At 41.3% G+C, this 25,662-nt stretch overlaps 1 protein-coding gene across 1 annotated transcript in view; it reads right to left on the minus strand.

Moving 5' to 3' along the window:
* LOC145402181 (ATP-binding cassette sub-family C member 5-like) overlaps positions 1 to 21,960 on the minus strand; it is a 61,631-nt gene extending 39,671 nt beyond the window's left edge. The window contains 9 exon segments of the mRNA XM_080274297.1: positions 1,375 to 1,530; positions 7,694 to 7,841; positions 8,957 to 9,142; positions 10,986 to 11,112; positions 12,020 to 12,103; positions 18,070 to 18,117; positions 20,269 to 20,372; positions 20,583 to 20,711; positions 21,880 to 21,960. Coding sequence (XP_080130423.1) covers positions 1,375 to 1,530; positions 7,694 to 7,841; positions 8,957 to 9,142; positions 10,986 to 11,112; positions 12,020 to 12,103; positions 18,070 to 18,117; positions 20,269 to 20,372; positions 20,583 to 20,711; positions 21,880 to 21,960 — 1,063 coding nt within the window.
* Between the last annotated feature and the right edge of the window lie 3,702 nt (positions 21,961 to 25,662).

A 25,662-nucleotide genomic window follows, 5' to 3' on the forward strand; every position in this document is an offset into this window, starting at 1 on the left:
ATCATCAATGGTTTTGGAAGCAACACCTTACATCCACAACAGCCTTGGATGCAACACCTTACATCCACAACAGCCTTGGAAGCAACACCTCCATACATCCCCAGAACTGCGAAACTCATTGAGCAAGTGCTGCATAGCCAAGGGGAAATGCACTCACAGCAGTAGGACTGATGGTGACCCTCCATCATATACTCACGAGTAAAAGAATTATGCCTGATTCTTAAATGGGTCAACAACTATCTCTTCAATCCAATAAGGCACTGAAATGTTAATAAATCACAGACTGCTGCCACAAAGCTCTCAATCCTCATAACAGATGAGAACCATTTGGACCATGGGCAAGAACTTAACATAGGGCTAAACCTAGGAGACACAGAGGTCATTGCCTTGGCCATCTCATATGTTATCTTAGTGCTCTGCACACTAACATATGCAGGAACCCAACATAATGAAACACTGTTTTTCCCAGCTCAGCAGTAAAATTATTCTCTCTAAAATATGCACAGCAAAATGATTAGGTGATAAAAAGGCTCTAGAGATGGCAAAGTGGACCTTGTCACTTATAATAGTAATGACTAATTACCAACATTCAACACTGTGGTAGGTGCAATTAAAATGGCATGTCACCTTTGGGGATCTTTAGCAGGTCTCCAAACTTTGTAGAAACTGGCCTTCCAACTAGCTGCCTAAAGCAATGAAAAATAACACTCAAGCAACAGAGTTTTTCCCATCAAAAACCACAATACTTTCCATCTAGTACCTCCCTCCACAACTCGTTAGGTAGGGGTCTGGCTTCATTCAAGACTTTTGGAGACTCTGATACCCTGAAAACCTCTATCATGGTCAGTCCTGGTCATCCTCAAAGATGCCTCTGACATGTGCTAAGGTTTCCTAGTAGGGAGGGAGAACAAAATAAGGAGCAATGGCTCCCTATTCTCACACCACTGCATGAAACTGCAAGAATTTTGAAAGGATCTGTTACCTTTACTTAATTAGGGTCTTTCCCAAAGGAGCAGCACTCTGGCACTGGAATAAGAATAGACTTCTAAAGAATTCTGCATCAGCCACCAACGTACATACAGAGCACTACTCCAATCACAATAGAAGTCAGCCACCCTTCCATGAGCTGAAAAATCCATGTCTTGCAGGCAATGAAATTGTTGGTGGAAGCACATTCCTTAAAAAAAAATAAAATAACCTAGTCATCAACCAAGTGGGTTCTGTCCACAGATACAGTACTATCATACTCCCTTGGTTGGAAAAAGGAGTGAAGCAGAGGCTTGAAGATGCCTCTGTACCAGCCACTCTCAACGAATTTTTGAATTAAACATTAGGACATGAGAAATAAATGGAAACAAAAGATGTTGCACTCACCAAACAAAAACATTAAATAAAGTATGCCAGCAGAGATTCGTTCCACGTCATTACTGCAAATGTTGACAACCTGCGCTGAGAGACGCTCCCCACCAGTCTTCAGACGCAGAACCTTCTTATAAATCATGGCTTGGATCCCTCCTGTGATTTTTATACCTGCACAAATAATTACATCGAGTGAGAGATATAGATGCATGTGAGCATGCACATAAATGTACACACACACACATTTAAGTTTAAAATACTGTAAGTTAATATGGACTACCAAAAATGTAAAGATTTATTGGCAAGAGTATACATGAATGTTTATAGTATTTTCAGTAACAGCTGTTTTTGATACTGAAACCAATCTCAAACATGGCTGATAATGTAAACATTGAGCGACTCGAATTTCCAGGATTTGATAGAAATAATAATGTCAAGGATCTGTTTAAACATTGAGGGGATTAGTGAACCTGAAAAGAAAGTGGAGACTCTTGTGTTAAAGGACGTGTCTGAAAATACTGAAATTACTATACAGAGTCTGATCCAGTCCAATGAGACGGTGAATGAGGAGATCAGGAATTTGAAGCGTGAAAATATCAAATTGAGGAGAAAACTAGAAGAGAATACCAATAAAATGGAGAAGGTGAGTAGTGGATTTGAAGAGCATAAGACAAAGTGGGCACACGTAGAAGAAGAACAAAAAGAAGTGGTCAGCTTAAAAGAAATCATCCAGGAAGAAAGGGAAATGAACAAGAAAAAAATGGAAGAAAATGTAGTGAAAATACTGAAGAAAAAAGAGAAAATAGTGGTAGAGAAACTGCAGAAAGGAAATGATGTGTGGTAATATTTGGAAACAGGGAGGAGGAAGAAAAGGTTAGATCTGTGAGACTCGAGAGAGACACGAACCTGGTGAGAAGAATACTAGGCAAGACTGACCCCGAAGGAGACAAGTGGGTAAAAGAAATTGAGGAAGTAAGGAGGATAGGGCCTTATAAGAAAGGGGAAACAAGACCAATGAGAGTCAAGTTGTCATCAGAAAGTGTGGTAAATGATATACTTAAAGTGACCTGATAACTAAGCAAAGAGGCAGGGATGGAAAATATTATAATAAGAAAAGATTTGAATGAAGAAGAAAGAGAAGTTTTAAAATCACTGAAGGAACAAGTAAAGGAAAAAAATGATAAGGGGACAGAGGAAGAATGTAATACTTTTCTTTGGAGAGTGATGGATATAAAAGTAAGGAAGAGGTATGTGAGGAAATAGATGTGAAGGAAACTAAGGGGGATGGCTATGAAAGATAAAAAATTGAGGAAGTGGTACTGACAGAGATACTGAGAGAAGAGGGTATAAAAAACATCAAAAATAATTTGAAGGTGGTATATACTAATGTTGATGGTTTAATATCGGCAAGGCTTGAAATTAACAATTTCTTGAAGGAACATGAACCTGATGTCATGTGCTTTGTACTGTAGAGACCAAATTAAGAGAAAATATTGATGTTCATTTGGGAGATGGTAAATACAAACTGTGGAGAAGAGACAGAAAAGAAAAAATGGGAGGAGAAGTGATGATAGCAGTGAAGAACAACATAAATGTAGATACCATGGAAATGAGACAAGGCAGGGCTGAAGTGATATATATGAAATTAGAAACTGGAGAGAATGGCAAGAGAGATATGGCGGTAGTGTATGTTCCCCCTAAGACGAGAGCATTGAATGACGATGAATACCAGGAGATGTTGTCAGATATGGCTAGTTATTTACAAAAAATAATTGAGAGAAGCAACAATATTAATTTGGTGGGTGACTTTAACTGTAATGGAGTGAACTGGGAGGAATGGGACTCAGGAGGCTGCGAGGATTCGTGGGGCACTATATTATTAAATATAATAATGAATAATGTGATGACGCGATGGGTCAAAGAAAAGACAAGGTTCCGAGGTGAGGACACATCAGCAAGGTTAGATTTACTGTTTACCAAAGAACCCGATGTAATAGAATCATTGAAATACTGTATTTGTCCTATAGGAAAAAGTGATCATGTGGTCATTTAGTTCCAGATGATAATAGGGAACATCGAGCCAAGAGACAAGCTTCATAGGCAGGGAAGATACAACTTTGGGAAAGCAAATTTTACAGGACTGAGACAATTTTGTGAAAATAAGGATTGGAGAAAATTCAGAGAAACAAGAGAGATACAGAGGAAGTGGGATATCTTTCTAGACCTCTATAATTTGGGAGTGAAAAAATTTGTACCATGAGTAAGGGGGAAAGAAAACAGGAAAAAGGAGTGGTTTAATAGAAGGTGTACGATAGCAAAAAAAAGAGAGAGATAAGGCATGGAACAACTGGAGAAAGAGAGGTAACAACAGAACAAAGGAAGAATATAAAAGAACTAGAAATGAATACACAAGAATACGTAGGGAAGAAGAAAGGAATTTTGAAAAAGGTATAATAGACAAATGCAAGGATGAACCCAAACTGTTTTATAGATTTGTTAATGGCAAACTGAAACAAAGGGAAGGAATCACCAAACTGAAAGTAAAAGGAGAGGTCTATAAAGATGCAGCAATGCAAGCTGAAATAATGAACAAATGTTTCCAATCGGTTTTCACTAACGAAAAAGAGGTTGTGGAAGGGGAGGGAGTGATTAGAAATGTACCGGTGATAGAAGATATAAAAGTGGAGGTACAGGAAGTGTATAAATTACTGGAAACTCAAGATGTAAGGAAAGCCCCAGGACCTGATGGAATTTCTAATTGGGTACTGAAGGGATGCAGAGAACAACTGGCAGATAAAATTCACAGTTTAATTGTGTGTTCTCTGGAAGAGGGGAAAGTGCCACAAGAATGGAAGAGGGCAAATGTGATACCAATTTATAAGGGAGGAAACAGGGAAGAACCCCTGAATTATAGACCAGTGTCTCTAACCAGCATGGTCACAAAATTGTGTGAGAGAATCCTGAAAGACAGATGGATAAAATATCTAGAAGAGATGAATATTTTGGCTGAATGTCAGTTTGGATTCAGAAGTGGAAGGTCATGTGTTTCCAACTCGTTGAGCTTTTACTCAAGAGCTATTGACGTGGTACAGGAGAAAGATGGTTGGGTGGATTGTGTGTACTTAGAGAAGGCCTTTGACAAGGTACCTCATAAGAGACTAATGTGGAACCTGGAATATATAGGAGGATTGAAGGGGAAACTTCTGGAATGAATGCGAGACTTTTTGAAAGACAGACAAATGAGGACAGTAATAAAGGATAGGATGTCTGGATGGAGGGAGGTAACAAGTGGAGTCCCTCAAGGCTTGGTGTTGATGGCAGTAATGTTCCTGATTTACGTAAATGATATGGTAGATGGAGTGAACGGTTATGCAAGTCTGTTTGCTGATGATGTAAAGATCTTGAGGAAGGTAGAGGTTGAAGAGGATTGTAAAATGCTGCAGGAGGATCTGGATAGGATACATGATTGGAGCCGGATGTGGGAAATGAAATTTAATGTAAAGAAATGTAAAATATTGGAAATGGGTAAAAGTACCAGGAGGCCATCACTGAATTATTTGTTGGGTAATGAATTAATCACAAAAATGAGAGAAGAGAAAGATTTGGGAGTGCTGGTCCAAGATAGTTTGTCACCTGAAAAACACATTAACAAGACAGTTAGAGAGATGTATAAACTCTTGACTAACATAAGAGTAGCATTTCATTATGTGGATGAGGAGATGATGAAAAAATTGATAGTGGCCATGATCAGCCCCAGGTTAGAATATGAAGTGGTAGCGTGGTCCCCACACAAAAAGAAAGATATAAACAAGATTGAGAGAATACAAAGAAAAGCAACCAAGATGGTCCCCAGTCTGGCAGATCTGTCATACAGAGAGAGGCTGGAAAAGCTGGATTTGCCTTCCTTAGAGGAAAGGAGAAAGAGGGGAGACATGATTGCAGTGTTTAGGACCATGATGGGAGTAGATAAAACTGACCGAGAAGATCTGTCTGTATGGGATAACAGAGCAACAAGAGGACACGGAATGAAATTGAAAAAGTCAAGCTGCTTGAAGGATATCAAGAAATATAGCTTTCCTTACAGAAGTATAGACTTATGGAATACCCTGGACAAAGAGATCGTCCAGTCTAAAAACTTAAACGAGTTTAAAGCTAAATTTGACTTACTGTGAAACAACAACGGGAACCCACGAGCATAGCACATTTTGTGTATATCACAATTAGGTATATTAGGTAAATACATAAATATTTGGAACGACTTAGATGAAAAGGTGGTGCAGGAGAAAAACATTCATGTGTGTAAAAGTAGACTAGATAAAGGTGGATATGGAGACAGGACAACACGAGCATTGCTCAATTCCTGTATACTATGAATAGGTAGATACAAATAGGTAAACAGACACACACACACACACACACACACACACACCACTCGCTGGTGCAGTGGTAACGTTCTCGCTTGCCATCTGGTGGACGGGAGTTCACGCCTCGCTCAGGTTGCGAAAAGTTTCACTGACGAAGTGGGTGGTTACTGTCCCCCTTGAGCAAGGGGACGGGTGTGTGCATATGTGAAGGTCACAGCCTTGCCCTTAGATCGGACTATATGAGCTCTCAGCTCCCTTCCGGGAGGGTAAAAGCTGAAGATCACAACCATCAAGTGATCCTGACCAACCCGGTGAATTACACACACACACACACACACACATATGTACACACACACACACACACACACACACACACACACACACACACAGTAGTCTGGAGTCCTCATTTCAAAAAGCACATAGACAAGATTGAAAAAGTTCAAAGGGCTGCTACAAGATGGATACCAAGCTTAAGGGACCTAAGCTATGAAGAAAGACTAAATAAACTGAATCTACCAACACTACAGGAGAGAAGGAAAAGAGGTGACATGATAATGCTATATAAGTGCATATCAGGGAAGGAGAAAATAAACATTAATGATTACTTAACATATGGAGAAGCATCAGCAAGAGGACACTGCAAAAAACTGCATAAGAAGAGAGGTGATAAAGACGTAAGGAAATTCAGTTTCCCAAACAGAGCAATTGATCAATGGAATGCACTACCAAATGAAATAGTGTGTGCCAAAACAATTCACAAATTTAAGGATATGTACGATAAATATGGTTTAAGACACAGGACAGTACGAGCTTGACTCATTCCTGTAAAGATACAATTAGGTAAGAACACACACACACACACACACACACACACACATGCATATGCAGAATAAGAGAGAGAGAGAGCATGGTTCTCTGATCTCAATGGAAGCATGAATCAAAGTGAAAAGGAAGCCCCAGGTACAAAGTCTTATGACAGATTCCCTGATATAACTTAAGTTTTTTTTTTTTTGGGGGGGGGGGGCAAACTGGAGATATGAAAAAATTCTGTACTCTACTTTCCAGGTCTTTCCTCCTAAACCATTGATATTTTTATGATTACTGTATTTTCCTCTCTTAACCATTGTTTATTTTTATTGGACAGACAAGAAATACAAACTGACTCTTTTTTCTCCTTTTCTTGTTCATCTTGGGCAAACAAATCACACTTACAGCTGCAAATCAACTGTAAACGTGTTCAAGAATCCCACTCCTGTTCCTTTGTCATGCACAGTTCATGAGTTGTGTACTAAACATCTGTATATCTCTACTCATCTACATCTAACCATGCTGCCTTGGGACATTTTGGCAAGGGGATGGCATCATACTGGTACAAACTCAAACTTCCCAACACAGTTACCACATAATCTTTTAATACAGATCTATAGTTCTCTCATCTTAACCTGGCCAAGATTTCTGTCCTCTCGTAGCTTATTTCACGTAATTCAGTGGTAGAAAAGGACGTTACTATGCCTTCTGCAGTGCCTATTAATGACTGGCACTGTATTTTAGTGTTCACCTATTGTTACACCTCAGCTTTCAAGATAGAGATGGCAGTTTTAAGCTAAGTTAGAGTATAAAGAGTAAAGTGATCACAAACATGAAGAAATTAGTGGTAAATCATTTTAGTTACAGTGGGGAATATCTTTCATTAATGTAAGGAAAAACTTTTTATGATTAAAGACACCATAATTACATGACCTTTCACTCTTTCAACCCAAAGACATATTCATTCTTACCATCCCCAAATAAAGTTTTCGCTTCAGGATAGACTTTTGGAACAGGAGTTAGATATAGCCCTCATTAACCCCTTCATCACCAGAGATATATCTTAAGTAGAATATATCTGCTTGCTGGTAGCAAAAAAAAAAAAAAAAAAAAGAAAAAGAAAAAAAAATGCAACATTGAAATGAAGGGTTTACAATGCAAACCTGTGTGCATGCTGGTCACATATGATCCATTGCGGGTGGCCCCTTTGGTGAGACTGACAGCGGTCATGCCAAGCACAATGAGGCCAGCATACCAGTGGTCCACCTGTGGAGAACTGATGTAGTCCAGCATCAACTTCACCATCACAGTCTGTGCAGGAAAATAACACGCAGCTCCAATTACCATACCCAAAAAGAGATGAAACATATTAAAAAAATAATAATAATACCCGAATAATGATAGTGATGTACACTGTAAATACAATGCATATGAATTAAAGGAAAAAAAGTTAAAGATGTATACAATAAGTGAATATGTATTGTACAACACAGACGTAGGACCATACGGTGCTTTCCTAGCTTGAAGCACCCTGACTTATGCATTCTCATCGGGTAACGAAGCTCCCTAACAACTCTTCCTAAGTGATTTACTTCTGGATCTGACTGGTTAATACTGTATCTTTTTTTACATTATTCATGCAGAGTATGGCAATACTGGAAGAATTGATGACACAGAAGAGTACAGTATCGTGTAATAAACAGGATAAATTGCTTAGGAATAGGTGTTAGGCAGCTTCCTGAACTGACAAGAATATGAGCCCTTGTGTGTGAATCTTCAGGAAGCCAAGGTGAAGTACACTGTGAAAATCCTTAAGGTGTGACTGGCTGATATGACCCATACCTGGAGATGTTCCCACATCTAAAAAAAAGTAATGAAGACTAAATAAAACAACAAAGCAGAATGAGAAATCTATGAGTATAAAACAAAGATCAAGACAAAGATGTACAGTACACAAAAATGAAGACAAAACCATCATTGCCATCCTGACCTCTTTTTTGTACCTACGAATGGGATGAGGTAAGGTTCAGAAAGCAAGGAGAGGGGAAACATGATAGAGAGATAACTTATCAACTTAAAGGAAGAACTAACCAACCAGAAAAATGACAGCACTAAGAGACAGAACATTAAAAAAAAAAAAAAAAAAAAAAAAAAAAAGTCCTCGAAATACAATCTACCTCTTGCCAGATTCCTTAGTCCCACATGGGGTGGCCACAAACAAACTGTCTCCACACTGACCTGTCCTCTCCTGTTTGTTTGCTCTCCTTTCAACTCATACCTGCCTCTCTCATATCTCTCTCCATTCCATCCCTACATCTCATCCTTGGTCCCCCCCCCCTCCTCCTCCTCCTCCTCTCCCCTCTTGAAAATACAGTATGACAAAAGCTATACAGGACTGGAAGAGAGGAACAGGAAGAGTATCTTACCGCTCCAAGAAAGTGCATTGCCATGTGTATGAAAAATATGAAGAGGGCAACCATGAGTCTGGTCCTTGCTGACCGCCATACCACTCGCCAGAGTTTGGGTTCTCTTCCTTGCCTCCGTGCCTGCTCTTGCTCCCTCTCCCATAGCTGCTCCAGTCGCTGACAGTTGTATTCTGCTCCATCTTCATACTGTTTACAAAGGGTCACCTCAGTATCCGTATCTCTGTAAGCTTATTTATTATTAAAAAAGAAAAAAAAGAAAAAATCTTTCAAGTTAATTTTGGGTTAGTTGAGCAATAATGAATTTAATAGATTTTACTGTTTTGAGGATTTAAATGTTAATATTTTTTACTACAAGAATCCATACTGCTGCTGTATAACATTATGTTCTCCACATATTATGTACGGTACTGTGTACAGTCATTCAGTCAATAACTCAACAAATGGATACTTTGATTAACAGAGAACTGAACATGTATCATTTCTGTACCATACCATACTGTTGTCTGGTTACACTGGGCACTGCCAGGCCCTATACTTTTTTCACCTTCATCTGGCCCAAAGTTTTGTTCTTTTGCTTCTTCTTTCACACAGTTCAGTGGCACCATAAGACAATACTACAGCTCAAAACTCTTTCCACAGCATGTCCAGACCACCATCATATTCTAATGTTACTTATTACATCTCAGCACTTTATCACGATACAGACATAGCAGTTTTTGGACAAAGGATGTACAGTAGTAATAAAATGACTCGATTACAGGCTGGCACTACCAAAGAAGATAAGAGGGGGAAACTTGCAGCATCATTAGCTAACCATGTGAATAAAATAATGCCTTTGGAAGTGCAGCAGATGAATGACCTGTCCTCGGTGGGATGAGGTATATACATTAAAAAATGATGAAAACAAAGTGGCCTGCAAATACTAAAATTTGTTAATTGGATGGAAGAATTAAACAAGTAAAGGCACATCTAAGTAAATGCTTAAACAGAAAAGTACAACTCACAGAAAAGTCTGAGGAAGTCAATGAAATACTTGCAGGTGAACAAACTATGTCAAATACAAGTAAAACAGGAATTACCTTACATCACCTGACTGTAAGACAACCAATGTACAGCATACCAAAGAAGTAAGAGAAGTGAAGTTTCATAACCAAAAGCAAAAAGATAGATGTTAATGAACACCTCCACACTTCAAACACGGTAATGATCAGAAGGAAAGTTAGCAAAATATGACTGTGGCTGAACAAATTACACTACCCTAATGAGATCAGCTCAGTAAAATGGGCTAAGAATAAGAACAGAAGAGTTTTAATAGGTTCAGAAGCTCAAAATAACTTGACATTAACAAATAATTTTAAGTGACAGTAATTGCAGTTGCCAAGTAAATAGGACTCAAATTCAGGAATGGTGCCTTTTCTGACAACCTATAGAATGTCCACAGTAAATTAAAGAAAACTTGCTGTTTAAGTTTCACTGTCACATACTGTATAATGCTTATTTCCCAGTTCCCCTGATTTATAAGACAAGGAGTGATAAATCTGAATTCATCTCAACATATAATGAGGACTCCTTATATACTCTCACCAAACAGATTCCAAGCACTGCTAGCACCATGCATTTTGAAATATATGACTAAATGGAGAAATGAATTCCCTGAGCTACGCAACTAAGACCATATAGCCCCACTAAGTTACAGGAGAGCGCTACCCCTGCTGGTACAGCAGACCCGGGCGCGGCTAGAACTCACGACCCCCCGGCCCCGAGCTCGATGCTCTGTCACTGAGCTACTGTGCCCCCCTACAATATATGACTAAAGAATGTGAAAACATCTCATGTGCATCTCTGTCAGTAACAGTTGCTGTACTCTATATCAGTGTAATGGCTTCAGTGCAGACCTTTGGCAATCAGGAATGCCAACTATTCTCAGATGACATGCTTCATTCTGCTCATATTTGCATCCACTGTGCCCAAGTGTTCCAGTGGTTTTTGGTAAGGATGTACAGAAATTTATAAATTCCTGGAACTTTACCTGTATCTTCCACAAGTCCTTTGGCTCCAGTCCATATCTGTACGCCTTCCACATGAGCGAGGTGATCCAATTGACAGTGATGAAGCTGAAGAGGCCGGCATCATTGCTTGGCAGGAGGCTCTTGTCCCTGAAATGGAAAGGACAGGTGATGACACTAACTACTCTGGGAGGGACAGAGGGAAGGGACAGAAGATATAGTGGGATGGGGTAAGGAGGTTGAAATGGAGAAACAGATAGGACAGATGATGACACTAGCTGAGCAGGAAGAGATGGAGGAAAAGGCCAGAAGATACAGTGAGACAGAGTTAAGGAGGGATGAACAGTGACAAGGATGGGAAAGATGGTGAGATGGAGATATGTGGGGAGGACTGAAGAGAAGAATTGGAGAGACAGTGAGACAATGTGATAAATGGAGGGATGAATGGAAGGGAAGCAAAATGGAGAGAGTGAGCTCAATTTACAATGGGAGAGATGAAGAGAAGGACAGTAATGATGGCAAAACAGAGTGAAGGATGGAGAGATGGAGGAAAGGGTAGGAGAGATCATACGACAGAGTTATGGGTGGAGAGAGAGAGAGAGAGAGAATGAAGGGAGGGATGGCAAGGACAGGAGAGATAATAAAATGAAGTTAGAGAGGGAAGGATAGAAAGAGGGAGGTGAAAGAACAAAGAAAAGGGGAGGAGAGATGACATGACAGGCCTGCAGCAGGAGGGATGGAGGGAGGGACAGTAGAAAGGGAAATGATGAGATGGATGAGATGGTGGGAAAGGAGTAGGAAAAATACCATTACCTCATGCCTTCCATAGCAATGGACATACTTAGCTATTTTACTTCATATGTACTCCCTGTTCTACAACACCACTTAAAAACACTTCAACCTTTTCATTACAGCTGCCCACTTTTGCTACTGTAATGTTATTTCATATTACCTGTTTCCTATAACACCATTCAAACTACCTTAGATTTTTTACCACCATGAATGCAACTAGGAGAGACGCCCTCAGACTGGAGGGATTAAGCTGATGTTGACTCACTTGTTTGCTGGACGGCAGGGTATGAGATGTTTCAGGGAACGAGCATATTTGGTGTAGCAGCAGCAGCAAGTCTCCTCTTGGTTCCTGGGAATAAAACAGTCTTGGTAAATCTAAAACATATTATGGTACAGTATGCAGTTGATGGAAATTGTCATATGTTACATGAAAATTCAGCAAAATAAGAGTCACCATATACACAAAACAGGAATTCTTTTCTGACAGCACACAAAGCAGATGATACAGCACATGCTTCATGAAAATTTCAAGATGTCTAGAGACACTGTATACTAAAAACTGGAGGCCACAGGCACAGGGAAATACAGAGTGAGGAAGATGGTTCCCAAGAGCAGGAGTAGATGATGGAAAGAGGACAACAAGGAGGTAAGAGTAGGTACTCCTTTTCTAGTCTCTTGTCTTTCAAAGGAGGCAAAATAGGTTAGGCATATATTTTAGTGGTAGGTGGTGGCAACCATCATCCACTCACTTGATGCAGTGCTGCCTACTTCATCCTTAGCCTTTATCATTCATTTTTTGTGTCTGTCCTCCTCTCTTCAAATTTTTTCCATCTTTCCTGTCTCTTCTTATTGCTTTTCTTTCCTTTACGGGTGGCTTTACATTGAGTGACAAGGCAAATGGTTACCTGTAAGCCAGGAAACCATTTACAACACTGGGTGGTAACCACATAACCAAATCATATGTGCTCCCTACGTGTCAACAAATGGGTTGGTGGAGGGTTAGTGCCCCTCCCCATAAAACAAATAACTCAAGGTCAAACGGCCACCCTTACGGGATTGTGGCATCTGGCAATAGATAGATAGAGATAGATATATTTTTAAAAATATCCCAGTCATATCTCTGCACAGTCAGCACCTACTTTTGCAAATTATTAAAACCATCATACCTTAAAGGTCAGGTGGATGAGGATTATACAGCAGTGGGTTACGAGGAAAATATGAACAACTGTGGCACCAAAACTTAGCCTGGTCTTTGGGGTACAGACAGCAGACCACCAGTAGCCTATTATGCCCTCAATTCACATCTGAAGTAATGTACAGGCTTACATCAACGTTGGGAATAACCAAGGTGAATGTGCAGTGCGAGGGGCAATGCATCCTCAGGGAAAGCAAGGAGAGGGAAGGTGGAATGCCATGGAGGTTTGGTGGGTGAAAATGAAGGTATATTTGCAGTTTCAAGCAGGCTAAATAGTTCTGATGCATTTTTCTAACCTAACCCAACCTAATCTATTCTTCCTACACTAACCTAACTTACAATTACCTAATATACTCTAATCTAAACTAACTCAACCAAGAGATGTGACCCTTTAAATCCGCAAAAATGCCCTAATAACACCACTGTCTGATGCTGGTGCAGATTTTTATGATATCCCTCTGGTTCTTGGGGAAAGCATGGAATAAGAATATGGAGTACAGTGGGGGTACTGGAACTTCATTGCGACTTTTCCCAACACTCGAATTCCACTGAACTCCAAGCTGATACAAATTAATGAGCTTAAGCATTACACAGGAAATGACTGGTGTTATCTGATTACTAATGAAGGTTCCCAGGAAACTGTAAACTTTCATATATTATCAGTTTACATACTTTTAAAAATCAAAATATACCGTAAAAAAAAAATAAATAAAAATAAAAACAAGTGCTTCAAGTGCTGGTGCACGCTACATAGGCAGTATTTGGTGTAGGGCGACCAGTGACCACAACAAGACAGGATGGATGGACAGATTTATTAAAGACTTTAATCCTGACAGCCAGAACCGTCTTAGCTTCCATCATTAGCTGTGTAAGGAGCTAAAAGGCGGCTTGTAAGCAATGAAGTCTCTCTCTCTCTCTCCCAAACTGAACTACCGACAAAACTTCTCTCGCTGTACACCACCTCGCATCACTCTCCTTGCCACCAGTTTGGACTTTGTTGCCTTTCCTGGCCTTTACGTTGTCCTTAACCCTTAACTCACCTTCAATCTGACGTACTGGTAGCGTTATAAACGACCACACAGAGCCCGGCGGCAAAGCTCGGTTGAAGAACTTTCCATAAGCTTTGAAGTTGTGAAGAAAATGGCATACGCAACTATCTTCTTATTCTGGGTATAAAGGGCCACGGTCGAGGGTGAACTTACCTATTTTGGTGTTGGTCGTCTCCCTCTGAGAAACATAATCATGTAACTTAAATAATATCTTTTGGCGCTTTGCTGAATTACCCACAACAGATTTACTAAACCTTCCGGTACCATGACGTCATTGTTTTATGGTTACGAGATTATTTTATTAAGCTCAAGAAAAACCCTTTGATGGACTGACATTTTAACCGCTATTTTATTGTTACTGACATTGTTTCATTCGCGCAGAAAGTGGCTTCCCGCTCACAAAAAGATATTTATCCTTTACCTATCATTAGACTTAACACTATAACCATTACGTATAGTACAGCATCATCACTGAAACCATGACCATCACTACCACTTTTGTCATCACGTTCACTGTAAGCAACATATTCATCATAGCCGCCATTAGACTATCACCACTATCACCATTATTATCATCATCATCATCACATTCATCACTGTCATCTCAGCTATGTTCATCACTAACGTCATAACCATCTTCATCATTATCAAGAGTCTTCGCCATCCTCACAATCATCACACAAATCTTCATCACTCTCACCCCTACCATCATCAAGCTATCATCACACAATCATCACTATCATCACAGAGGTCCATATGTGATGATAATGAACCTGCAAAATGAAACAGATATGGGTTGGGTAAGGATATGCTCCCTAACACATTTTCCAAAGCGATTTGTTTTACTTATTTCACCTTACTGTCCTCATCTGTGTCATAGAAGCCCTTCTAATATGGCCATACTCTGCATAAATGGCGTACAAAAGGATGTTAACCAGGCATATCCCAAAATAAATCGTTTAGGAGGAGGTGTTAGGGATCGAGCTTTCTTACCCGACGAGAATGAGGGCTCCGGTAAACTCTGTAAACCGACTTAATTAGAGTTTACGCCAAAGCTAATTAAGGAGTGTAAAGGATAATTGGCAAATTCCTTTCAATTACTGGATAATGGAAGGTGTTGTGCAAGATCGATCAATAGTAACAGAAGAGGGTGCTCTCGGTCAGTCGTGCGTGCGCGTGTGTGTGTGTGTGTGTGTGCATTTTTGTATATAAATGTATGTACTGTATTTATGTATGTATGGATGGTTAAGTATTATATGTAACTATTTCATTTCTTCCTTCTTACCTAATACTACGAGCATGGTGTTTTCTTCCCCCATTCCTCCCTTTCCATCTTCTCTCTTCCTTCCTCTCTTCGTTTTTTATTCCTCTTTCCTTCTCATCTCTCTCTCTCTCTCTCTCTCTCTCTCTCTCTCTCTCTCTCTCTCTCTCTCTCTCGTCATAGCCTGCTTCCCGTCCTACCATTGCTCGAAATGCGCGGTAGGGGTTAGGTGGGTGGGGAAGAGGTCGACCCCGTTCAGATACAATGAAGACCCATGGAAACAAACTATGCAGGACACACCGTGGGTCCTAAAGCCACCCCTTAAATAACATATGTGTTCATTAATGTTGCAAGGTCGCCGATAAAAAAAAAAAAAAAAAAAAAAGCGACTTAGTGAAGTCCCTAGAGAATTTCTCCACCCTTCTCTCCCCGCATTTATTTATCATCAGTTGTACTAAACCTCACCCACTTTGCTATCCCCTCAAAATGTGATTATACGAAAGCGCTTGGGGCATTTGCGTCTTTTCTTATCCTTGTGGACATCAGCATACCTATAAATCACGCGTAACAAAATTATTTATTTTCATATCAATACATACACACACACACACACACACATATATATATATATATATATATATATATATATATATATATATATATATATATATATATATATATATATATATATATATATATATATATATATATATATATATACACACAGTATATCGTGCAATCGGTATTTTAGCTCACACTGGCTGCACTTTTACTCCCCCCATCCCCTGCGCTTTAAAATGCTTCTTGTTACAGTACCCACAGGTGTAAATGACTTCAACCATTGCCCCCCACCCTCTCCTAACCCCGCCCTGCGCGCTTGGAGGATCGTATTTTCGAAGACAATCTCCTCCCCCCTGCATTCATATACAGTATTTCGAACGCTACCCTTGTACCCTACCCTCCTTGGTCTGCCAGCTAAACACTTGGGACGGATTAAAACACACCTGCGCCAACTGATATACCTTCGGCAGTGATATAAAAAAGCCAGGAATGAAGTATTGAGGTCCTTAATTCAACTTTTCAGTCTATCACATTATTTTTTTTTTTTTCGTTTTTATTTTGCTTCTCGCCCGTTTTCTCTCCGTCCACTCTCTACCATCTCGTCTTTTCCTTTCAGCTGTTCAGTCCGTCATTTGTCTCCTTTTCCTTGCAATTTCTTCAGTCTACCTATTCACCACCTTTCATCCCTTCTTTTCATTTCCTTTCCCACTCCACTCCTCTCTGTCTTCCCAGTCCATCCCCTTTCACTCCTCTGCGCTCCCTTTTCCTTTCCTTTCCTCTCTCTTCTCCCTCTCAACCCTTTATCACCCCGTATTTTCATTTTCTTTTCCCCTCTCTTTCTTTCTAGTCTCCCTATCCACTCTTATTCCTTCTCCCTATTCATCCCTCCCTTTCCCGCTGGCTAATACTCCTTTTATGCCCAATATTCCTTAGAGAGAGTCTTGGTATGTTTCCGTCCAGTGATGATTGTCTTCGATGTGATGAGTCAGGGAAGGAAGTGAAGACGTGCCCCAAGTGTGAAATAGACGCAGTGGAATAGGCTAACTTTTGCGCTTGACTGTACAATCTTCCTCCTTTTGTGCTGAAGGAGGTACGAGGCTGTCGGCAACCCAAGTGCTGGGCAGTGGGATCGACTCTTTCCCAAGCCAGTGGGAGGATGGGTTCAAAGACCTAGAATAATATTATGACCCCTTCGCACACACACACACACACACACACACACACACACACACACACACACACACACACACACACACATACAGACACACACACACACACACACACACACACACACACACACACACACACACACACACACACACACACACACACAACCTTCATTTACGCCCCAGTAGCTATCTTTTGAACATTCCTATTAACTATCACGAACTGCCGTCATTAGGAGGGCAGAACCAGTTATTACCTTCTAAATTACCTAAAAATAATCTAGTGAGTGAGAGAGAGAGAGAGAGAGAGAGAGAGAGAGAGAGAGAGAGAGAGAGAGAGAAACTTCGAGCGTTCTCAGTTCTTATATGCTCCTTTCCAGAATCACATAACTATACCTTATGCACTTAAACTTGGCCTAAAATTGCCATCCCTCCACCTAGAATGCAAGTAGCAGCAAGAGATTAACACTAGAATATGGTGCTAGTCATGAAGAAGTGCTGTGGAAAGGATGGAGAGCCATAGTATTGCCTTTTACTACCACTAAGCTACGTGAAATAAAATGCAGAAGGACGAGAATCTGGGCCAAGTTAAGATGAATGAACTATATATAGTGAAGGAGGTTAACGCTCTCTCTCTCTCTCTCTCTCTCTCTCACACACACACACACACACACACAAAGTAAATAAAATTGCTAAAGACAATAATAATAGAATACAAAACGTCATCGGGTTTAAGGAGTCAATGGTATGAACAAGAACATCCTAGAAATATTGTAGCAGCATCCAAAAACGCCAGAAAGCATCCAAAAAAACATGAGGAAACATCCAAAGAATCAGAAAATACTGAAAAAAAAAACACCCCAAAACACCAACAAACATCCAAACATATCGAACATCCAAAAAACAAGAGAAAACATCATAGAAAAATCGTTAATATCTTAAACCATCAAACATTTTCTAGAAACTTAATAAGAATATTCTAAATTATCCAAAAAAAAATCCTTTGAAAACCCTTAGACATCCTTAAAAGAATCTGAAATCGTCTTAAAAATATCTTAAGAAAAATCCTAAATCCGTACTTACTTTTCAAAGAGATATGTTGTTTCCGTGGACATGGCGAAGGCACGTGTGCTGGAATTTGGAGTCACACAGAATATAGGCTATTAAAACGTGATCCGTTTTCCAACCCTTAAGTTCCTTTCAGACGTGATCCAATCTCAAAATCCTTAAAAAAAGAAAAAAATCTGGTTCATATTTTCCTTCAAAAACTGGTCCACTAAATTTCATGTTAACATTGGATGTTGAATTGTTTTGCCCTTAACCGGTTAGGTAAAGTGCACTTAAGAAGCTCAGGACTTTTCTTAAGGTATACTGTTTCATCATAGTTCCTATGATTCTCTGGAGATTTTTACGCTTTACTGATTATGGCTCACTGGTTTCCAATAAAAAAAAATAAATAAATAAAATGGCTTTTACAAGTTCTGAACTCTTTCATTTTGATAATATACTTGTTAATCAACGCAGGTGAGCACAAGACGACTATTAATTTCTGTAACTTTAAGTGTTCATGGACCTGTAGCAGAAGTGGAGTCAACCCGACTGGGCTTATCGTCCTGTCAAGGGCGAAATTTCGGCATTTTCGAAAGTTAACAAAAGTTTGGACCTATTGAGCTTCGTGACTATGAACCGGTAATTCTCTCCCATCAAAATCCCACCTGCAGCAGTCTGAAAGTTGCGCCAAATGTTTCCTGTGTGGAGGCACTTCAGAAATGAATAAAATCTTTTGTTGCAATTTTACTTTAAACTGACACAGATTTTTGTCCTTTTGCAGCTTACTTCACGTCATTCAGCGGCAAACTAAGACTTCTTCATGACTTACATTATATCCTAGCCTTAATTTCTTGTCACAACTGAGTAAAGATAGAGAGATTGTAATTTTAGTCTGTTAGAGTAAAATGGGAATACAGTGGGAAACAAATGTCATCAAACTGAATAGGTTAATATTCTTACTGATAATTTTAAAAAGATTAATTGCTTTTTTGTATCGCACCTTGAATCGAACGTGAGAGAAAGATATTTCAGACCACTGTCAATGAGAACTGGAACACTTGTGGTTCCTTGATCACCCACTTCAGCTGTATACTTTATAATATGCGTGCCCCCGCCACCGGACCCCCCACCCCGCAACGGAGCCGCAGCCCTACCCCCACCCCAGGAGGACACCACGGCGGGCCAGGTGAGAGCGACTCTGGCCCAGAGCGAGACGGGCGCCGGGGCGCCCCGACTCCCTCTTCCCCTCAACCTGCCCAACCACGACGTCGCAGGAATGCAACACTACTTGTCGGCCAGACCTATTGGCGGGCCCACAGGCCCGCTTCCACTCTGACTTTATGTCAGGTGGGAAAACTCTCACAACAACAGCCCTTGTCAGGATCGGGGTGGGACTGCTCCAGATACAGTCCCATGCAGCACCGCGGTAACGGCCACTGTACGTACCGGGGAGGGAACGGCCACTGTACGTCCATATGCCTCTTCCTCCTTTGGGAGCAGCCCCACAACGACGGCCACTGTACGCGTCGGGGAAGGGACGGCCACTGTACGTCCTTCATCTACAGTCCCGAAGGTCCCTTGCACGGCCCACTCTCCACCCCTCGGCTGCGCGGGATGCCCTTCTGTCTCTCCCTTCAGGTGTGGTTCCCTGGAGGTGCTGCAGTTCCAGGAGTGGTGGCGAGGTCCTGTCACTGAGGGCAGGGTTCACACCCTTCAGTCTGCCCCTGGACGACGCCGGGTCCTGATGGACGCCCCGTGGGCGAGGAGCCACAGCCAACCACTGACGGTGCCCCACCCAGCGGCGACCGCAGTCCTCTTCCTTCCAGGGCCAGCCCCCGGACCCCAGGGCAGGATCGCTCTGTCCTCCCCCAATGTCAGCCCTCCACCAGGAGCAAAAAGTGGCAGGCCCGACTCCTGACGTTGTTTGGCCCCAGTCCCGAGGGCCCCTCACCAGGTCGAGGCCCGAGCACCATATGTCTGCCCTCCTCTCTTCCAACATATTCTGTTCCTTCCTGTCACATTTTAGTCTTCTTTCCACTTATGATGACTTTGCACTGAGTGACAAACCTTAATGTGCTCATATGTACATATGTAACCCAGGAAACAATTTACAACACTGGGTAATAGCCATATAACTAGATAATGGGATAATATCGAGCCTGTTATGGTGCCTCTGCTAACAGAGTGATGAGATGCATATGCAACATTCATCCAGGAACCAAAACTCCACACATCCCATGGCTCACTGTTGCCAGGTGCAGCCAACCACAAGGGAACACCAGTTCACTGCGTAGGACAGCCTTGCAGGGGCAGTTGTTTGCCTGTGGTCGATAGGTCTGCTCAGTCACAGAGACCAGGGTTGATCAACAACAACCCTCTGTTTCCAAGCCCTAGTAATGTAGTGCTCTAAAAGCTACTGCTCTCTCCAAGACCATGCCACTGCCCTGGGTATTATGCACAGAAAAGAAAAAAGTGACGAACTGAGATCAACAAGGACACCAACACCCATGATCGGACAAGCTTGGGCATTGATTTGTAATCCTGACGTGTGTTGGTTGCTGTTTCTTGTCATCTTGAGTATCCAATTCCACAGGCAGGTATGAGCAGAGGATGAGGTAGCTTGGAGGCAAGAGTGAAAGGACATATCTGGGAGGGCTGTTTGGGGAACCACATTCCTAGAGGTTACAAAAAGGATTTTATTTTAAAAACCGCCATTTTATAAGCCCATCAGAATGTAGTGCCCCAATAGCTTTGAATATTACCTACTGTAGGAGGTTCACAGAGACTCAGAACCTAAACTAGGTATCCTTCTGAGGGGAATACTTTCATTAACCTCATAACCTGTGATTAAGTCCTCTGGGAAGGGCACAAGAAACAAACCTTGAAAAGCAAGTTGGGTGGGTATGAAGAGGATGTATTAATAACATGGTTTATTACTAATCTTAGAGAAGGGAGGCATAAAAATGCAGACAGCACTCACAGTATTACACATCAGAATTTATAGCCATGGAGGTCTCCTGAGTAAGCCCGTAACTAGAACTTTAACTATGAATCCCAGATCATAAATCTAAGTTATTATTAAGAAACCAGACATTACAGAAAGTTCATCTTACAAATGAAATAGACATTTATATGGGGAACTTCCGGAAGTGGGGTCCTATCATGCCCAGGAACAGTGTTTTACAATCTGTGGAAAGGTTCAATGAGCAACAGTTATAAGAGTAGGGATTGTTCCATTCCCGACAAACCAAAGTTCGCAGAAATCAGTTTGACACTGTGTAAGATTCCCTTATTCACTGAGGTAAGAATTTCACTCCCATCCCATATCTTGCATTAGAGAGGGTGAATGGAGAAGGATTAAGAATCCCATAAACTCAGCTAAGTTAATATTGTGGTTTAGGGGGTAAGTGAATGCTACCGTTCTAGTCAGGTTTGGCAACATCACTAGGCGATGATATGTTAATAATTCCAAAAGATATACATACATGTAAATATAAAAATATTAAGTAATATATGGGAAGTATTTATACGCCCTGACATTGAGGAAAACCTCCAAATCTATTATTATAGTTCTGGGATCATTGCATTGAGAGTGGGGTAAGCAGAATGCATGGTCACCTGACTCTAAAGCTGACTTATTAATGTGGGTTTATTACCCTTTGTGATACATGGAATAAAAATTATGCTGTTTACAACATATGGTGCAGTATATAAGTTAGGTTAACTTTGAAATCATATGCCCCCACAAATGGATTGCAACAGATACCAAAATGGAAAATCGTGATAATGATCTGCAAGCCGAGATTCTAAGGAGTAGATGCAAATGGTAAGACAAGAAAGTACCACAGGGACATCTGACAAAAGGCACAAGAACAGACCATGGTTGCTGACAGCAGATCTGGTCTGACTCAAGGGATCACCCATGGTCTTGAGGGGCCTAGGGAAGCAGTGGAATTTGTGACATCCAGACAAGGAAGGTTGAGAGGAGTAAACACATAGTTACATTAATGATGATTGAAATACCTTGGTCTATCTATCTATCTATCTATAGCCCGACGCCCTAATCCCACAAAGGGTGGCCGCAGACAAAACGCCTCCAAGTCACTCTGTCACCCACCATTTGACTCCCTTCCCCCCAACTCACCCCCCCCTCCCTCATATACCTTGGTAATTATATATATTCTTTCCTTAACCCTGATTGTGTGATATCCCTGGAGAGAGAGGAAGAATGAGAGCTGAAGAGCTACTGTAATTTGCCTAAATCATTTAGTTTCCCTGGAATGCTGGTTAGGTGAAAGAAGGAAGAAAGGCTGTAGGTAAGGGCCAGTAGCAGCCCTATAGGCAGGTCTGGGTCAGTCAGGACTATGGTGCCTGCATTTGAAATTTCTTTTTATTTAATGTATGCACACTTGTGTACCAGTGGCCCCCACCTCCCCTAGATTAAGGATTGGCCTACCAGGATAAGGGGCCTTAAGGGCTTGGTTCCCCTGTTTGTGAAGACCTGGCTACACCACTGGTTAGGGCCAGCTACTTGAAGGACATTTCAACCCAGGGAAGGCAAGACAAATCAAACTCACATCCTGTCTGTTGTGCTCGCACAAATTGGTGTACAAAAGCCTCTGTGTTACAGGATGAGAGTTCAGGATCACATGTAGTGTCAGATTTGTAATATATTAGGAGAAATATCAGTTTGATTAAGGAGGAACCAGGATCTTGACAACCTACAAAGCAATCGCTCAGGATCACAAGATATGGAAAAGCTAGGTCTGGTTTAGGAGCAAGGGGCATGCCACTATCATAAGGTGTAGACTTGGATAACCATAAGATGGTCTGTGAGTCAGTTAGAATTTATCTCCTTATTTATAATACTGACAAAATTTAGGAACAGGTCATAAAAACTTTCACTATACAGTACATGGCTAGGTACTGTATGAAATAAATACAGCATGCCGCTACAAAGAGAAGAGGAAGGAAGTGGAGCTGTACGTGTCTAAGGTCGTTGGTCCCAGCGAGGACATTTCTGGTCAGCAACTGAGAATAAAGGTAACAAGCAAGTCTGTTCAGCATGACTGAAGAGGACCCAACCAGAGGTGTGACGGTAATGCTTTTCTCAAAAAACCAAGAGGAGGGATTATCAGAAGAACATAACTGTCAGTAAAGAGGTCAGTCAGGGTGGTGAGGACCTGGTGTATGGGCCTCTAGGAGTTAACGTTAACTAAAAGAAATGCCTGTCCCTAATGACATGTGGAGAATGATTTTGCAGACATCTTGCTGCTGTTCTAAGCATTGGTCATGTCCAGTAATTGCATTGCCATGTCCTGATGATGTCATATTCCATTATATTTAATAAATGTCTGGTGGATGGGAAAGAAATACAAGCAGTCTTCAATCCTTTATTACGCCTTTTATATTCATACACGAGTTCATTGGTCCCAACATCAGCTTGTCTAATAACTGGTGCCACTCCTATGGCATTCGCCACTGTTAATGGTGCATCCTTCATGCCCCACCATCACCACCTTCCTCAGATTAAGGCAGGGGAGACAGTCCTAATTATGGGACTCTAAAGCCCAATCTCTCCATTCATCACTGACTACCACTACTGTGGCATCTGCCATTTACAAGGGGGTTTCCAAAATACACTACTGTCATCCTCTATGCAACCTTTGTCAGCACTGACTCTCACAGGGAAGAACAGAAAACTTCTCTGGAGGGAAAGAGGTGGGTGCAGAAAGTGGATGGGAAAGGGGCAAGGTGAGAGCAACAGGTAACTGTTGGGAGAAGCAGGGGAAAGTCCCATGCTACAGAGAGATGCCACCTTCCTCAGTTTACTGCTAGGTTGATTTGACCAGCAGGCTGGTGGAAGGCCTGACCCAAACCATTTTTGGGGCACCATCAGCACAATCTGGTAGTGGCCACACAAACCATAATGGAAAACTGGGAGGTAAGGATGTGAGTAGTCCGTGAGGACCTGGTGAAGTGTGTATTCACTCGCATAAACACACCTTATTCATGTCTAACACCTGTCCATGTGTTGTGTTCACCTGCAAATCATGGGATGTCTCTCTGGTGGCAGTGTGAATGCAACAGAGCAATCTCCATGTGACTGATGCCAAGTGGTTCTACATGGTGGCAAAGTTACTAAAAACTTGTCTTAGTCAAGTGAGACGACCATAATTTTGCACTGGATACCCTTATAGTAATAAAATACTAAGAGTCTAAAATTTAGTTACATAAGTACTGGCAAAATGCTACACACTCTTAAAATCTATTATTTCTGTACTAAAAAAAAAAGAAAAGATGAAGAGAGGCACAACTCTAGTTTGTGAAATAAAGTTCACATTTCTTCTATCTATCTATCTATTGCCAGACGCCTCAATCCCGTTTGGGGTGGCCACAAACAAATCGCCTCCAAGTCGCCCTGTCCCCCACCATTTCACTGCCCTGCTCCCAACTCACACCCCCCTCTCTCATATACCTCTCCACCCCATCCCTCCATCTCATCCTCGGCCTCCCCCTCCCTCTTCCCCCCTCCACCTCACTCACATACACTCTCTTCGTCAGTCTTTCGCCCTCCGTCCTCTCCACATTTCTTAAATCTGCTAATACAGTATATGGGAAAGACTTTCAGTGAAAATAATATGCACTTCATGCAACAAAACATTCCATTCTCGCCACTAAAATGTGGGAAGGAGGAACAGACAGCCTTCCTGGTCTTACAACTTCACAACCACAGCATCCAGTACCTGTCCAACCTTAATATACATTCTACACCAAAAATTATCAAACTTTCTATGAACAGGGAGACAGCTCTGGACGTTACCTTACAAGATCCTTACTATTATACATTTCTCACAAATTGTAATGTATTCAGTAACTTTATATACAGTTATCACATATCAAACTGTAACACTTGACATTGAACTAGTTTGCAACCAGGACATACTTGAGATTCACATAAAGGTTAGGATACTGTCTGTTTGGGATGGGGTTAGAATGAGCGGCTGTAGAAGGTTTGAAAGGTGAGAGAGAGTGGGTGTTATATACAAGGCAGAAGTACTGTTGAAGAATGTTCCAAAAGAGGTGGAGTTGGTGAATGTTTGAGAAAAGTCAGGGTCTGAGGAATGTTTCCATGAGGGAGGAGATGAAGACTGCCATCAAACAAGGATGGTGATGGGGAAATGTTTTCAAATGGAAAGGAATAGGAGAAAATGACAAAGAATAGATTTACAATGCTGGGGAGAACTGATGGTGCCAGGTGAATGGCACGACTGGGGTGGTGGGAAGGGTAGGGCGTGAATGAGGGTTGGAGCTGGTGAGTGTAGGTGATGGGGGATGACCCAAAAAGGACAGAAAGGAATACTTGGCTTAACTTCAGCAAGTTTTGTGGCAAATGGTTCTTTATGTTACAATAGCTGCAGTAAGTGTCCATAGCAGTTTGTGGCCAACAGCATACTGTCTCATATTTATAACAGTCTAACATTCTGGCCAGTCACTCATCTGAATCAGATATTGGCCTAGTGATGGAGAGTACAGTATATTGTTGTTTTGGCCCCAGGGTCATCTGTATGGACTGCTGACTGAAGCTCCACCCTTCTTGCAATCCAACTTCCTCTTTTGTGGGGA

The sequence above is a fragment of the Coenobita brevimanus genome, chromosome 57 (genome assembly GCF_032717465.1).
Source record: "Coenobita brevimanus isolate Jiangsu-jjx chromosome 57, ASM3271746v2, whole genome shotgun sequence".
Lineage (NCBI taxonomy): Eukaryota > Metazoa > Arthropoda > Malacostraca > Decapoda > Coenobitidae > Coenobita > Coenobita brevimanus.